A 17,858-nucleotide genomic window follows, 5' to 3' on the forward strand; every position below is an offset into this window, starting at 1 on the left:
ATATACTTATTTATTTTTATTACACCATTTTAACCATGACATACCCAATCCTTTTATATTACCCAAAATAATTTAATTTTTTCTTTATTTTGGAATCTAAATCAAATATATCGAACAAATTCGTGAATTACTATTAGCTAATTGTCAAAAGACAGGTAAACTACGATTATCCAGTCATCTAGTCATCTTAACATATTCCAGACCAGTGTTTTTACTCTTTAAATACAATATTAAGTAACCAAGCTCTCGCCCCACGTCTGACCCAAGCCGGGTACATTCTACTTAGCCGAGCAGATCCAATGATGTAACTCTCTTCGATACGTGGCTCCACGCAAAGACAACCAAAACTATACGTAGATTTCCAACTGTTACCTCTCACACACGATATATCCTATCCCGTGCATATTCATTCCCATTTCTTTCCTCAGAATCAAGCAAAAGACGTCACTGTATCATCCCCATACAAACACACGCAAACACAATAATTCCTACTCTATCCATACACGCAATATCGCAAACAAACTCATACACATAACGCTCTTACAAAAAGAAAATACACAGCTATAGACGTAACATCCATGACACGAGACCTACATACTCTCACACAAAGACACGAGCTAACGTTTCCCAGCTTGATACACGATTACACTCGGAAGCCAGTAAAAAGGCGATCACCGACGAATCTATACGCACGTACACACTCAACAACGTACATACTCACTGACACATCGCTAATACAGAAACAACGATCGATGTGTGAGTTATTCAAACACAAAAGCAGAGAGAAAAGCGACTCGTCATGGACAGAGACTTCCACGGTGGAAGATCGGAGCTGGCGCACCAGTTTCCGCGTTCCAGCGGCGCACAAGCGCACATACGAGCACACAGACACAGCAAAAGATACACGCCCACACGTACATCCACCACGAACACAAAGAAAGGCTCGTGTTTCACCAACACCTCGTCGGCTAGCCTGGCTTCAGTAAGCTCGGAGCTTTCGACCGGTCCAGTCGCCTTTCCCTTCGATATTCACGGTTGTCTCCTGCGTTATCTAGTCGATCGTACATACTATCGACGACATGTGCGTGACCAGCCCATGATTCACCGTATATCGTACGATTATCGTCGATAAGAGTGGAAAAATACGGGGCTATTTTCTACCGAGATTCTTCGCCATGTGAAAAGCCACCGATAAGAGACGATTATAGAGAATTCTAGGGATGGACTAGCCTGACACCTTCTTTAAAAGCCACGTATCTCTCCTCACCTTTGTTATATTTGTATTTGGAATGCTTCCTTCGTGAGACATTAATGAGAAACGACTAATTTTATTGTCCAGTCTGTTTTAACTCTTAGATGTATTTATAGGTGACACAGTGTGTGCTTTCGATTAAGAAGCTGCATTGAAAAATTGGGTGAATAAATATATTATCGATTGATGAGAATAAATGATTGGTTTAGAATATCAGCGATCTCGATTTGACTAACGTGAAAATGTATAAATTGATCGCTAGTGAAATAAAAATTGAATGAAAATTATAGATTATTAAGGAAATTATTCGAAGGAAATTGTTTTGAAAGGATTACATCGAAAGGTGGATCGAGCGTCGGTTACATGAGGTTAGATAAGTTTAGGTGAAGGATCGGTTGACGCAGTGCACGAACGTAGTCGAGACTGGTGGCACTGTTCCGGGAGCACCGGCAGCGGGATCATGAAGAGCAGGACGGACAGCATGCACGATGCAACGAGGACCGCCTCGAGATCGATTCGAAGACCGTGGGATCAGCTTGATTACTATAACGGAAAGCGGATAGTGACGTGGATGCCTGTCGCGCGATTTACTCGGGCTTGATTTCTATCTGGCTTTAGTTTCAATCGGAAAACAATTGTCTATCGAGGTTTATTGTCGCTCAATTAGAAACGCTACTATTTAGAAGCTTGGAAACGAAGATTCAAAGATTTGAGAATAAGATTGGAATTGAGTTTAAGAACGTATTAATAATTAGGAAATTAAGAAAGGAAAATAAGTCCGATTTATATTAAATTAAACGAGAGGAAAATGAACGTAGAATATGAGCTAAGGGTTTGGAATTAAGATTAGTCAACGATTGACTATAAACGACGCTCTTTACTGAAGGTTCTTGTAAGTTTAGAGCGAAGATTTTGAGAGGTGTACATGAAGTACTCTGGCAGTGCATTACGAAATCAAGAGCGAAAGAAGCGAGTTGTGATTTGAAAACGATCATCGATGTCTGACTAAAAACGATCCTTACTGAGAGATTTTCTCAAGATTATGGTTTGAAAATTAGTCAACCAACGTCTGACTAAAAACATAATAATTATTAACATTATTAACATAAACATTAGAAAGTTTGAACAGCCACAAGATAGTTTCATAATTGTGTGTTACGAAACCAAAAATGGAGGAAAGTAAACTTGACCTCTGATTTACTTCAACCAGAATTCGAAAACGGGTGTCGATAGATGCCTATTTTAAAACGATATTTCTCGCGAGTTTGAAACGAAGCTCGAAAGGTTTGAGATAATTGGGAAATATATAAGGAAGACAAGAAATAAGCATCTTTATCTCTGATAGACTTACTCCAACTGAAATTCAAAAATGGTTATCTATTGATGTTTAATTTAAAAATCATACTTTTTACAAGTTTAAAACAAAGTTTGGATTTGAAGTAGTTTGAAAGCATATTATTACTAACTACTAAAGAGAGGAATAAACAAGTTTAATTTTCAATTTAACTTAACAAGCCTCCATCGACGTTTGACTAGAAAAGATACAATCTACTAAGTGTTTGTATAAGTTTGAAGTGAAGATCTAAAGATTTAGGCAGCCACAAGACGTCTGAGAATGAAGTAAGTCCCATTTCCAATTTGCCTAAACTACGATTCGACAACGAGCATCGATCAATGTCTCACTAAAAAGGGCCCCTCTACTAATGAACCTTAGAAGGTTTGAGCCGTCCACAATAAGATCTGTTACGAAATCAAAGTATAAAAGAAGTAAGTTTTCACAGAAAAATTGTGATCTAAGAACGCTGGATTGAAAATTCAAGGATAAAAGCCTCAAAAAACGTACTACTTGTAACTGAAGATAGTTGTCCAGCTAGAAATCACTGGATCACTTGGATACTTCATAGTATCCAAGTATTTTGAATATTCGGGAGAAAGGTTAAATTCCCATTGGAAAATAAAGATTATTCATGGTCTAATCAAAAACACTACTTTACATTAAAATTTTTCATACAGAATAAAAAGTTTCGTTCTACAATAACTTTTAAAATATCAAGAAGAAAGAAACGTACTTTTTAGAAGAAAGAAGCAAACTACTTTTTAGAAGTAATGAAATCAAATTAAGAATCACATTTTCCGCCAAATTTTCTGAAAAATGGATCTTAAATTTTCTATATGTTATCATGAATTTGTCACAAAACTAAAAATTCCGGAACAAGATCGGGATTCTAAATATTAATATAAAAGTAACAATAAAAATTAGAAATCAAGCAATGTCCGATTAAAAGGAATCTTTTCTACTGAATGCTCGTTAATTCTCGTATTCTGAATATCAACGAAACTAAAGAAGAGGGAAGACATCGACTCGAAGTTAACTTTGGAAGATCGTTACGTCGATTCTTCGCTAAGTTATTATTAAGGATCGAAGAAAACGGCCGGATGCACAAACGATTAATTCTCGGCCCAGTGAAGATCCAGGGATGCAGCAAAAACCAACGGTGCATACTTAAAGGACGTCGTTGAAGAGGACGAACTGTTAAAGAGACGTCGGCGTAGCCTTGTCGATCTCTTTCACAGTATAATAATAATATCAACGTACATCAATTAAACACAACAAAAAATTAGCATTTCGACTATCTACAATAATTTTATCAAAGCTCCACGTTGATCAAACAAAGGCGTTCTTCGATGAAATATAAATGTTATATAAGGAAGATATTATATCGGAGATAGAATTTTTTTAAACTTTTGTCGAAGAAGGAAGTAAGGATTTGAGAAGAAAATTGTTGATTAGGCACCGGTGAGTTTTGGATTTTTTTTTAAATTCTTTCAAACTTCTTTTACACAAAGAAAAAGTTAAGAATCAAATTAAAAATTGTGAATATGGGAGTAAATTTTAGAGAATTGTGTAAAAGTTCTTTCAAAAATTGTTCAAAATTCTTTCCTCTTTTTAAAAAATGGGGAGAATTAAGAAAAAGTGTAAATGAAAGAAATGTTGGGTTTCGTCGTCTCTCACATGATTGTGGGAGGAGGGAGTTAGAAAAGGGCAGTGTCGCAGACGAAAGTAGACGTCGAAGTAACGGATGGTCGCGTCGTTCTTCGCTACAAACGGTTATTTTCGGAAAGACGTAGCATGGGGACGAAGAACGGCCCGTTGAATATCAAATCGCGAAATTTCATAATTCTACGATTAGACGTGAATTTCCCGTGAGAGTCGTTCCGTTCGATCCTTGGGGGATGAAACGGGATAAAACGAGTCCCCAAGTTACACAAGACACGTTCGCGATGAAAGATTGCACGATCCTTTTTCATAACGCTTTTCTACGTAGAAAAGAAGATTCAGAAGATCGTTAAAAAAATTCATGAAAATTATTAAAATGTAACCAAATTAAATTATGAAGTATGAATCGTAAAAATGATTGTACGCTGTAAATATTCTATGCATAATTCTATGTATCTAAACAACTGTAAAAAGAATACTACGTACAAAATCATATATATATATATATATATATATATATTAATATGCATGCATGAGCATTTTATTTCTAAATTGTATCGTTAAAAATTATAAAAAAAATACAACAAAAGTATTCTCATCAAAATATTATTTTCTATAATTCTTTATACTATTCTTATTGCGAGGAAACTTATAAAAATAGCTCCGCAAATATACCTCGCAAATTCGCGTACCATTTTCCATGTCAAGAAAAGCTCACTAATTAAAATTGATACTAATAGCGCATCAAAAAATCAAAACATAATTTTTCGAAAAATCTATTATTCTTTTCAAAAGTTTCCTTGGGCAAATAATGAAAAGCTGTTAAAAAATACCTCATCACGTCCAAAGGGTTAATCACGACTATTTACAACTTTACTTTTAATCGTCTGTCTCCCGCGAATTTCATAAGTTTCATGAATACAGAAACGGGGTGAGCAAAGTACAACGGTGAATTCTGTTATCAAGAATGGAGAGGGGGCGAGGGGATGGGGGTAGCGACATTCTGAGCGAAAGGAATAACTAACTGGTTTCAGGCTTGGTGTCTCTGGGACTCGCAGCACGGTCCGAAGAGCCCGTAAAGTTTAACAAAGCGAAGGGGTTACAATGCGAAGTGTCCTCTCACCTCGTTCTCTCGAGAACTCCGCACGTTAAAGCCTTGCAGCGCAGCTATACCATCGTGCTCAATGCTAATTAATTCAGACGTAAGATGATATGGAGTCTGAAGACGAGGTGGACGAAGAGCTGCCGGAGGTGAAACACACAGAGGTACGATAATCCCACTAAAAAAGATGCAAGAAAAAGAGAAATGAAAGAAAATGAAGAAACAAAGGATGACAAGTTAAATTATTTAATAATTACTATCAATTAATTGTTATGTTTATTAACTTATCAAGGACCAAGCAGAGAAATAACGAGTGAAAATACAGATAATTAGTGAATATACAATAGTAATCATCAATGAACAAGTTTAAAGTGAAATGACATGGTTAATAAATTACATGCTGAAAACTAAAAAGTAACTACATACTAGGGATTCTCATAAACGATTATTGTAAACAACTAGAAGAAGTTATAAAACTGATACTATAAAGATTGTAATATGATATTAAAAAAATCACATAGGTGGACCGGAATGATAACTTAAAGAAGTTCGAGACAATGAAAATTTCAACGAAACCAATGTCCTCGAAGACGGCAGAGCGAAGCAAGTGTCACCTGGTATGCTCGGTGAATCCCGAGCAACTGGAACCACCCGTTGTTCCCTGCAATGATCCTGATAAGACGAAGGCGCAGGAAGAATCAAAATTACCTTTAAGCACCAACATCAAGACTGATACGAAGGACAGCGAAATTGTCCTGAAGGATAGGATATGCAGGAGCAAAAGGATCACCTGCCAAGATACGATACACGAGTACGACGAGGACGATAGTCTCACTATGGAAAAAGTTGGCAGGTAAGTAAATATTTTGTTCTTATACTTGAATATTGTTCGTTATTGCTAATCTATACATTTATTTTATAAAATTTCATGTTGCTTTTGAATATTTTATTTCTTAACGTGGATCGGCATGTTAATATCATAAGCAGAAAGCTAAAGAAGTACATTTTTGTTACGATATTTTTCCAAAAAGGTACCTTGAGGCGCATCCGGACGCGGCGGAGGCCTGGTTTCGCGAGAACGCGAGCCTCGAGCTTCGTCAACGACTTCAGGGTATGACTGTGGTTCAAACCAAATCACCACTGAAGAACGTACACCAACAGGAGAACCTTCTGAGTCGAAGCAAACGGAACAGTGTCACCTCTGACCTGTTCCAGAGTTGGCTGGCCTCCAGTTCACCGGCGAAACGCAGTAGAAGTCCCAGCAGGTGATTTAACATCTTTTTAATCTTTTCTATTTTAAAAATTTTTGTCTGAGGACTATGAATATTTTTCAAATAAACAAATGCGTTCTACCTTGTTTAGGTATCTATTGTACTTAGATTACAGTTGCTTATTCCCTATAATTGCGTTTATAAAAATATTACAATTTACATAAATATCTTTAATCTATTAAGGATGAAAATTTATTTAAAAAATGAATTTTTACTTTAATTATCATCAACGATTTGCTAAAGAGTAAAAATCTTCATTCGTAGAACGAAGAAAATATCAGAATACCTATAAGATATGATCGTATATGTTAAATCCAGGACTTACACCTCGTTGGTAGGACGAAGAGAAGAGCTCAACAGATTAGATGAGAGCGATTTGTTCATGGAGTTGATCAGAGATGTGGCGAATGAGTTGGATATCAACGTTCTTTGTCATAAGATCCTTGTGAACGTCGGCCTGCTCACGCATGCTGACCGTGGAAGTCTTTTTCTGGCTAAAGGACCTCTGGAAGATAGATATTTAGTTGCAAAATTGTTCGATGTAACGCAAGACACTGAATTGGAGGAAGCCATTCAAAGGGCGAAGAACGAAGAGATTAAGATTCCTTTTGGAGTTGGAATTGCTGGCTATGTAGCTCAAACTAAGGAAATCATCAACATCAAGGATGCTTACAAGGTACGCATAAAAAAGAGATTCGATGAATCAGTCTTCGATAAAACAGTAAAGAGGTTGTTAAATTTTGAAATATAAGTCGAATTAATTAATTAATAAATAAGATGTTAAGGATAAGAATGGTTAACAATTTTAAAAAATAAAGAAAAAAGTTCTGGATAAAAACATTTCTAGGACAAAAATAAATAGTTGATAAATGTTCCTTTCTAGGATCCAAGGTTCAATAGTTCCATCGATATGAGAACGGGTTACAAAACAACATTGATTTTATCTATGCCTATCTGCAATTACGAGGGAGACGTGATTGGTGTTGCACAGATTATAAACAAGACTAATGGTAGTAATGAATTTACCGATAGAGATGTGGAGGTGTTCCAAAGGTTAGCGAATGTTACAACTTGTTAAAAGTAAAAAGCAACATTACGAACTCTACGTTATGCCAAAGAATTACGCTAAACATTTTCTATCGTGGATACAGATTATAGACTATCAGACGATAATTTAATGGCAAATGAAACAAATAAAAACAAGACAGATAAGACAAGATGGAAAAAATTGGAAAAATACAAAATATTTATCGTTGAATATTGTAGTACAATAGCTACCTATCTTTGAAATAAATTAAAAACATCGCAAGCGACACAAATATTCTATGTCTCTATGAAAACACTAATTACAGGTACCTAACATTTTGCGGAATCGGAATACAAAACGCACAGCTTTTCGAGTTATCGGTGCAAGAGTATCGAAGAAATCAGATTCTGCTGAATCTTGCTAGAAACATATTCGAAGAACAGAATAATCTGGAATGTTTGGTCACGAAAATAATGACCGAAGCGAAGGAACTTCTAAAATGTGAAAGATGTGCCGTGTATCTTCTAGATCTTGACTGCGGCGAGGCAGTAAGTTCATTCGAATAATCAACCTCAACGTATGTTTAAAGTAATTAAAGTACGAAACAGATTTTTGATGAATTTCTAATTTTCTCTACTCAGTTGTTAAATAACCGAGTAGAATAATTATTGTTAAATAAATAGCATAGAATAAGTAAAGCTGTGAGAAAAGCGAGGATTTCTCGAGCCCTTTGAAAGGGTCGGCGAGGAGCGTAATAAGAGATCCTAAGTTTCGTTTCAGGGACACCTCGAAAAGATCGTCGAACGACCGGGAAAGTCGACGCAAGAGTGCCGGAAACCGCTGTCGAGGAGAGAGGTGAGTGACACCGGCAACGTGTTGCTCGAGTTCGTAAGTCTGATCATCTTTTTCTTCTTTCCTGGCGGCTCAGAGTAACAACATCGAGATGGAGGATATTTTCCAACAACACGTGAGTAAATCTCTTGGTCCTTGACGTATCAATGGCGTTTAATATTCTTAATTTTTCATTTTTCTTTCGCGTCAAAATTTCTCTTTTTATGCCTAGGCATTGAACGATGCAAATAAATTTACTACAATCTTCGAGATGGACAACGAGACTCAGGAAGCTAAAGTCTACAGACCTAGCGGAAGCGATCTATCGAATCCTCTAGGTCAGATCGCAAGATACGTCGCTGCTACTGGTCAGATCTTGAATATTGGAGACGTGACCACATGGCTGAAAAAGGGCGTTGTTGTTCAAGCTGGTAGTGGACCCATCAAGAGTATCCTTTGTATGCCAATAGTTAATGGACAGAGAACTGTGATTGGCGTTGCTCAATTAATCAACAAGGTTGTTCTTCATTTTTTTTATATCAAATACTTTTATATTTTTTAGTTTTCAGGAGTGAGAATCTTTGATAATTAGAGTGATTATCTTCTATTTTTTATTAGAAAAATTAATAGTTTTTTAAATTAAAATTAAATAGTTTGCAATTGAAAAATCTAATATTTACGAAGCTCGCTATCGACCTACGAAATCTAAAGTAAATTTAATTATCGATAAAATATTCTACAGGACAACGGAACATCCTTCACGGACTCGGACGTATCGATCTTCGAGGCGTTCGCCATTTTCTGCGGCCTCGGAATCCACAATACCCAAATGTACGAATCAGCGTGTAAGCTGATGGCCAAGCAGAAAGTAGCTCTTGAATGTCTGAGCTACCATGCGACAGCCAGCAATGACGACACATTGAAATTAACTTCTGAACCGATACCGTCCGCGGAATGCTATAATTTGTACAGTTTCACTTTCATTGACTTCGATTTGACCGACGAAGATACCTGTAGAGCTACAATTAGAATGTTCAAGCAATGCGACCTCATCCAAAAATTTCATATCCCCTACGAGGTTCTCTGCAGATGGGTTCTTAGTGTCAAGAAAAATTATAGGTAAGAAAATTGTTAAATTAATTAAAGTATATTACATAATACTCCAAAAGTAAATAGTTTTGGAAATTTTGTCAGCAGATTCTCCCCTAATTAACTATCGAAATTATTATAAAAATTGCATTACAACTTATGAAATGCCGTAACAAAATTACAAACGATTGGACTGCGGATGTTTATGTATTTATAAAATATTTAAATATACGTATAAAAATGTACATAATGCACACAACATGCGAAATATTCAAGATGAAGTACTCGTTATAATGTTTATGCAGCGAATCAAATCTTTGTCTAGATTGCATTTCCTTTTATTTTATAATTTGCACAACATCCACAGTCTAATAGTAATGCCGAGACAAAAATGAATGAAAATGTATATTAAATTAACTTGTGGAACCTGCTGTAGCATGGAAATTTCTTGACTATTTTTAGACCAGTCAAGTACCATAATTGGAGGCATGCACTAAACGTCGCCCAGACGATGTTCGCCATGCTGAAAACCGGCAAGATGGAGCAGTTCATGACAGACCTTGAAATTCTTGGACTCCTAGTCGCTTGTTTGTGTCACGACTTAGACCATCGAGGAACCAATAATGCGTTTCAAATGAAGACAGAATCGCCATTGGCTATTCTTTATTCAACAAGTACTATGGAACATCATCATTTCGATCAATGTGTCATGATCTTGAATTCGGACAGCAATAACATCTTTCAGAGTCTGTCTATGGAAGATTATAGAAAGGTGATGAAGGTGGTTGAAAGTGCGATACTTTCTACTGATTTGGCTGTTTATTTTAAGAAGAAAAATAAATTCATGGAGCTGATCGATGAGGGAGAATTCGATTGGCAGAGTGAAGAGAAGAAAGAACGTAAGATTAATTTATCAATGATTACCGTAAAAGCTAGTAATTCACCTATATATCATTTACGTATATCCTCTGTTTCCTCTACCGTATATCCTATAATATGACGAAAGATAGATCTGAAGAGTGGTTTCAGTTGATTTGTGTTAATGCGATATCATAAATAGTGAAAATGAAATTTGTAATTGAAAATTTAATAACTGGTGTTCTGTACTGGCAGGGTGACATCAAATTTAATATTTTATTATTTTTTTATAATAGAGAGAAATCTAAGAAGTAAATATTACTCTATTTCTATAATGTCTCCGAATTTGACGTCTAATTATATATAATTTTCTATACTCGTGGAAAAATTAAATCTAGGAGACACCTATTCCTCTATATCCAGTATACCTAGAGGTGATATCCAATAAAATAAATTCTAGGAGCCTTAAATCCATAGTGCGCTAAATTCAAGAGACAGCAATTTTCCTATATCTATAGTAAAATCAAATCTCGAAGTCATATGTATATATATACTATATTTATAATAAAATCTAACCCACCTAACAGCTAACGGTCAACTTAACTCTAACATTGCCTAGCCTAAATTCTATTGTAATTACTCTTCACTGACAGCACTATCAAATACCAAATTCTCATCCTTCGATTTCCACTTTCTATTTTCAGTGCTATGTGGAATGATGATGACGGCATGCGACGTGAGCGCCATAGCAAAGCCTTGGGAAGTACAACACCGCGTAGCCAAGCTAGTCGCTGATGAATTCTTCGACCAGGGTGATCTAGAACGTCTTCAATTAAATCAACAACCAGTGGCCATGATGGATCGTGAAAGAAAGGACGAACTTCCCCAAATGCAAGTTGGTTTCATCGACGTAATATGTCTGCCTTTATACAAGGTTCTCTCAGACACTTTTCCATGGATTATGCCTCTCTATGAAGGTACCATGGAAAATAGGCAACATTGGCAAGACCTGGCTGAAAAAGTCGAGATGGGTTTGACCTGGATTGATCGTGACACCATTGACGAACCTGTAGAAGAATTCATTTCTTATGAACCCAAGGACATCGAGTTCACTGTCACGACCTTGAACTGTGCTCACGTAGACAGAAAAGAAGTTGCAGAAAAATCCACGTTAGGAAGATTCGCTTCTTTAAGAAAAGGAGGTCGAACATTAACCAAAGGAGTCAGACATCGAATCAGTCGATCACTTTATGCTAGAAGCACTCCTGAAGATGCTGCAAGATCGAAAGCTTTGATACCTGACAGAAAGAGTCGGAACAAATTATGTTTGCTCATTTGACGGCTTACGTCCACTACTCTTGAGAGTATACCGGAATGACGAAAGAAAAATAGAAAGATTTTACGAAAAATTTAAAATTTTCTTAAGATTAGCTCTGATGGACATTGATACTGTCTACTGGCTAATTTATACTAGCTTGCAACTAGTTATTTACGAAGAAATAAAGATTACCTTGAGCTCTTGATGTTCATAGAAGATTTTGAAGAATCATGGTAATCAAGATTGTTAATAAGATAACAGAAGATTAATGGAGAGTAATTCATTGAGAATGAAGAACTAAATTCTAGAGAATATAATGACTGTATAGTGAAGCAAGAAAGAAAAGTTCATAGAAGGTTTTAGAAAATTGTGGTAATTGAAATTGTTAACAGAACGACGAAATCATTCGTTAAATAATGGACGACTGTAAAAATGAAACTTCTAAATGACTATATAGCGAAGATACGAAGCAATGAATGTTTAGAAAAATCAAAAACTATCAAAGTAACATGGAATTGAGATTTCCTTGAACGAAGAAAATATTTAAGATCACAGAGTCAAAGCTGAAAATGGGAGCTTGCAGATTTCATTCCAAGACTGTCGAGTCTTTAGGTGGGAAGTTAGACGAATAGTCGATGGCTAGGTAGTTAGACTGGTGATAAGTTAGACAACCTTCATCGACTTTTACCATTCAGAAAAAGAAACGTGATGTAGTCGACGATGGTACGAATTCAATTTTGACAATCTTTTTTGTATTACATCTCGATACCTTATTAGGATAATTCCAGAGATATAGAATCGATGAAAAATGGAAGAATGGATCTCGCGATTTATAAAATAGAAAAGAAAAGAATAGTTGGAAGATGGGCATTTTTATATATCAATGGAAAGGAGACGAAAAATACAGAAAAAATAATGGGAAATATGTACCCAAATGATAGGCATTTTTATATTCCAAAGAAAAAGGGGAAAAATAGAGAAAATTGTAAAAGAAAAAACGAAAGCAACAGAAAATGTTGAAGTCACGATGCATTCTCGACACATTGCATTTCGATTCCACGCGTTTCTAAGATAGCGCCGAGAATCAATCAGCGATAAAGATATGTACAAGGCAAATTGATGCTTACGAATCGAATTAACGATTCAATTACGTCATTCAACCACACCAAAAATTGCGTCTATGACGCAGGAAATAAATACGCGATCTCGCATTCTGCGATTCAAGGATGTGACTCGCAATCTTATTTTTGTATTTTTCTCTTTTTTTCTTCTTCTTCCTTTATACATATCTTTCCTGTTGTCAATAACTTATCATCAATCCAAGTATCTTTCCTATTTTCTGTTGTTTTAATTAATATTCAGAAGCCAGGAAAAAGCTCAAAAAGAATTCGATGAGTCTTTTGTTTCATTAAACTATTAAGTATTTATGATTGATTCGTATGAAATCCTTGTCAGAGATGGTGTTGTGCAAAATAGATATTTTCTTGATGAAACAAAAAGACACAAGCGTGATACAAGCCTGGCCGATCCGTGCTAATAGTACGTACAAGTATCAATTAATTATTCAGGATCGTTCGAATGCGGTGTTTAAAAAAAAAATGTGAATACAGCGACAAGAGTGAGACTGGTTTCTAGTCTTTTGATATAGCCACTGTGTACGAACATGCCTGTCAGAGACTATCGCACACGACTAAATAAAATCTGAATGTGCTCAAAGTGTCTTACACTTCTTCTACCTTTTCTCTGTCCCCTAGAAATAAATGTATTTTAAATTAAAAAGAAATTTAAAAAAATTAAGTAAAAAGTATGAAGTATGGAAAGAATATGATAGAATCTAGTATTTATATACTTGATTCTAGGAAAAATACAATAGTATTAAATTTTCGACATTCGAAGAACATCTTTTTTGATGAATGAAAACTTCACAATTTTTTATAGTGAGTCATTGATTATTTATGAAATTTTCATCTTCGATAACTATTGTGGTTCATTGATAATCCACTACGAAAATTTCACACTCAATGACTATTATAGATTATCAATAACTCATGAAAATATTATTTATGATAAATATTAATTAATTAGTTTATCACTGCCTGAGAGAGAAATTTTTTTGTAATTATTGTATATCACCCGTAATTCGCATAGGAATTTTCATTTTCAGTGACTATCGTGACCCACTGATGATCTATGAACAAGATTTATAAGTGACCAGCGACCCACGATAACACAAAAAAGTTGTATTAAAATCGCCTCATTTCAATTTCAAAGAGTAGTCCTTTGGCTCCGTGATTTTTACGCAGCTTTTTATTATTAAAACATTTAGAAATTACACTCGAACGATGGTGTCCTTTACACAATAACGAATCATCAAACGTTTTCTTTTCTTCTTTTGGTCCTACGATTAAATTAAGTATAACAAACGGTTTTTCCCCTCATCATCTTTTTTCTCTTGATACTCCGTGTGTCGACGATTTAAATTCGCTATTTACATATTTATGCAACGTTTGATTGCATAGTAAAAGAAAGAAAGAGGAGCCTGACACGCGTAACACTACGACACTGTTCGACAACTATTTTCATTTTTTTTATAAGACAAAAATGTGTTCCTTAGAGATTAAAGATTTTCATTTGTTTAATCTCATTTATAATTCATTCTCTTAAGAAACGTAAAATAGGTAGATAGATAGATAGAGAAAGAGAGAGAGAGGAAGAGAGAGAGAGAGTATGTCGAGGCAGTGGCGCGGCTATTTGGCAAGACTCTTTCACCTTGTCGTACAATTTATGTGGAGCAGGCTCCATTTATGATCACCGTGACCAAGGACGAGACCGAGTTTTACCCTAGAAAATGAATACTTAATCTCCTCATGACATGGGTAAGTATATGTGGGCGCTAAAACAACCATCGAAACGTCTCGTAAAAAACGATATACTCGTTAGTCAATATTATAAAGAAGAAAAGTTTCGAGGCTTGTCGATTGAGATCATATAACGTTCTATCGGAAAACGAATACGAAAAATCATAAAGAATCTGTGAAAAAGTCGAGCATACGGTTTGCAAGATTTGACAAGAAAAATTCTTTTAAGTCTCGCGCGAGTTCGTAGAAAAATATAAAAACAAAAGAATCACACATACAATGCGATTATAATTATGTATAACCAGCATCATCCAACTAAGTGCATGTGAGTCGCGGTTCATCCTTGATCACAATGCTCGCACCGTCACATTGATTCGATATAATATAATCTATTTTTTAATTAATTATCTCTTTCGTAATTCACCTTTCTTTCGTTTTCGTCTCTTCTTTTTTCTTTTTTCTCTTCTTTTTCGTACAATTTTCTTTGTTAGCCAATCCAACGGAGATTTCTCTGAGCGCAAATGTTTTGTGCCAGCAATTTCAATTTTTCGATCCAATTTGTCTAATTAATTACTCTGTTAATAGAGAGGTGTCACATCCACGGTAAGTGAACACCTGGGCTTGTGACATGTGTTGTGTTCACAGGTTCAATGAGTAAAACTCACAAGATATGGTCACTAAACAGAAGCATCGTGGAAGATATAACGCGAAAAATAATTAAGCTTAAACGAAGTTAAACAAAACGTTTTAAGCTTATAATAACGCGAATAAATATTTCTCAGTACTTGACAATGATGCTGAATCAAATTCAAAACCAAATTGAGTTTGTAACTATTCAAATGAGAAATGGAACTCGAATTTGATTCACATACACTGTCTGTTAAATGCAGATGACGATAAAATTTTTAAACAAACAGTAAAAATCTTTTTAAACATTCACTCGATATACAAAGAAACTGGGCATGTGAGTAAAATCTGTGTAAGTATTTCTGGTCTTATACATTTGATGAATAAAACACGCTCCTTAGTAAATACACACCCAGATACTTTGCATCGATTGTTTACACTGGCATTGTTATATGCATAGAAAATTTAACGCCTTGGCCTTGGTACGCATCCACGATTTGTCCAAACTCAGCGCTGGACACTAGATACAATAATTTCAATTGATCAAAAACATACATGCAAAGAAAAAGTAATTGTGTCCTTGTTTTCAAGACAAACCCTGTGAAAGTGTACTTTTGTTATTTCACGATCGAAAGTCTCACGAAGTGTCAATGAAATTCGTTACATTCCATCAAATGGAATAAACAAAACTTTCCTTAGAACAAACTTACATTATACTATATCAAAGAAGTCAACTTTTGTTCATGTTATTTAACAAAAACATTGCATGTATGTTTACAGTATCATTCACTAAAAATGTAAATCGTTTTCCTTTATTCTGTGAACTTCTGTAAAATTCACATTGCATGAACTAAATTGTACGATACGTTTGGAGTTTGAACAAAATTTATGTCCAGAGACACTCATCAGCTCATATAAGTTTTGCAATCCCAACAAAATGGCAGAAGTGCTTGGATCACATAAAGAACTCCCTGGATCGGCTAATGTGCAGTCACGATGCAGGCCTGTCCAATACTGAAATTTCTATTAGCCTAAGACCACGCATTACAGGATCTGTTAGTAACAAACCACGTGGCTTGTAGACTCTGTCATTTTGTTCACTAACAAACTTTGCCACTTTTCGTAAACACTTTTCGTAATGAGTCTCTGTGCATATATAAATTAGATAACCAGTGAGGCAAGCCAGGCAACCTTCACAGTATGTGGAACAACTGGCTCGTTCAGCTTCTGCGAAGTAGTTGTTCAATTGATTGATTGTATACTCGAACGACTGTCTGTCCAGCTAAATTGAAAAATAAGATAGCAAAAACATGTTCTATAAATGTGAAATGAATTGGTTTGTTACTGCCTATGAATTCACTAAATTCACTCTTCATTAAAACTAAATTAAAACGAAGGATATTATTATGTTTCTGCAACTGCTGATCCTATAGTAGATTTATATAAAAAAATTTGAAAATAAAAAGCACAAGAAATTATTAAAAAAACAAATACATTATTGATGAAATAAATCTTATATAGAAGTAACAATTTTTAAAATATATAATTTAATAATTAAACAGACAATTACACAACTTAAAAATTAAACAGAGATAACCAAAAAGATAACTCAAATGGTCGACATTTTATGAATAAAATACATAAATAAATTTTTTTAAATACATACCCTGCTTTCTAATTCTGTGGGAAACTGTGTTTGGAACTTAACCATAGTGCCTTCGCTGTAGTCACGTTGTATAAAAACTTTCTGACAATTCGGAGGAGGCCCCCCACCTGCTTGCCCTCGACCAGCTGACATATCCTCCAGGGGTGTAAGGGCAGCGTGATTGCCCTACAAAAAATAAACCCAATAAACATTTTACCAAACTCTTCCACAAAATCAATTTAAAACTCAAAATTTCCTCTTTTATCACTCTTCTCACCTTTACTTCTGGTTCGCATGTCGAACACATTTTCGTTTGTCTAACCACAAAACCGCACCCAAACCACTTTATCGAAAATCATTCGTAATAAATCTGAAGTCTATCGACAATCGATTAAAAACGATATCGTACGGTGTTCGATATTCAAAACAAATGGAACATGAAAGAAAGTGACGAAAGAAACATCGTACCATACAGACCAATAGTAAAAGAAAGTAAGAAAAACCGAGACAAAAGGTAGACGCACTTACCAATGGCATTTTAAGCTTCGTCTTGATGATTTGATAAAACAGATTCGTTGAAAATAATCTCGACTATTTAGTCGGACGCGAAAAAGAGAACGAGGGAATAAGGATGCAACATACAACTGATCACTGAACCATGGATTTTCGTTGGAAAACCACGGAGGACAGTACTCTGACTCTGACCACGGTCGTATACACAGGTCTAGCAACTCCCGTAGGGGAAGTAAAGCTCTTAATGTCGTAAGGTATGCTTCACAATCGACCGCTAGCCATAAAGCGCTGCAATCGCTTTGCTAAGTGAAAACACTTTTAGCTACATTTCCAAATACTGAAATTATTGAATTACATACAAATATTTAGTGAAATATCAAAAATGTATATATATTATTTATTTATATAATAAAAATATACTTATTCAATTAATTAACAATGTAAAAAATACCAAAAATTCTTTTCAAAC

The 17,858-nt window shown here is 35.2% G+C and overlaps 2 protein-coding genes across 3 annotated transcripts; one reads left to right on the forward strand and one right to left on the reverse strand.

Moving 5' to 3' along the window:
• The first annotated feature begins 3,086 nt into the window (after positions 1-3,086).
• Positions 3,087-13,462, forward strand: LOC126924113 (cGMP-specific 3',5'-cyclic phosphodiesterase-like). Its single transcript, XM_050738238.1, has 13 exons — positions 3,087-4,049; positions 5,285-5,516; positions 5,874-6,205; positions 6,384-6,617; positions 6,942-7,299; positions 7,507-7,676; positions 7,976-8,198; positions 8,431-8,505; positions 8,579-8,617; positions 8,714-8,998; positions 9,224-9,600; positions 10,033-10,469; positions 11,133-13,462. The coding sequence occupies exons 2-13, from the start codon at positions 5,463-5,465 to the stop codon at positions 11,765-11,767; spliced, it is 3,219 nt and encodes a 1,072-aa protein (XP_050594195.1). The 5' UTR covers positions 3,087-4,049; positions 5,285-5,462; the 3' UTR covers positions 11,768-13,462.
• Positions 13,463-14,031: 569 nt separating this feature from the next.
• LOC126924146 (golgin subfamily A member 7) lies at positions 14,032-17,699 on the reverse strand. Of its 2 annotated transcripts, none has more exons than XM_050738318.1 (3): positions 17,405-17,699; positions 16,898-17,062; positions 14,032-16,513 (listed from the first exon to the last, which is right to left on the reverse strand). In XM_050738318.1, the coding sequence occupies exons 1-3, from the start codon at positions 17,411-17,413 to the stop codon at positions 16,223-16,225; spliced, it is 465 nt and encodes a 154-aa protein (XP_050594275.1). In that variant the 5' UTR covers positions 17,414-17,699; the 3' UTR covers positions 14,032-16,222. The 2 variants fall into 2 exon arrangements, with proteins under 2 accessions (XP_050594275.1, XP_050594274.1); XM_050738317.1 differs by lacking the exon at positions 17,405-17,699 and adding an exon at positions 17,154-17,389.
• Positions 17,700-17,858: the final 159 nt, after the last annotated feature.

Source organism: Bombus affinis, chromosome 14 (assembly GCF_024516045.1).
Source record: "Bombus affinis isolate iyBomAffi1 chromosome 14, iyBomAffi1.2, whole genome shotgun sequence".
NCBI lineage: Eukaryota > Metazoa > Arthropoda > Insecta > Hymenoptera > Apidae > Bombus > Bombus affinis.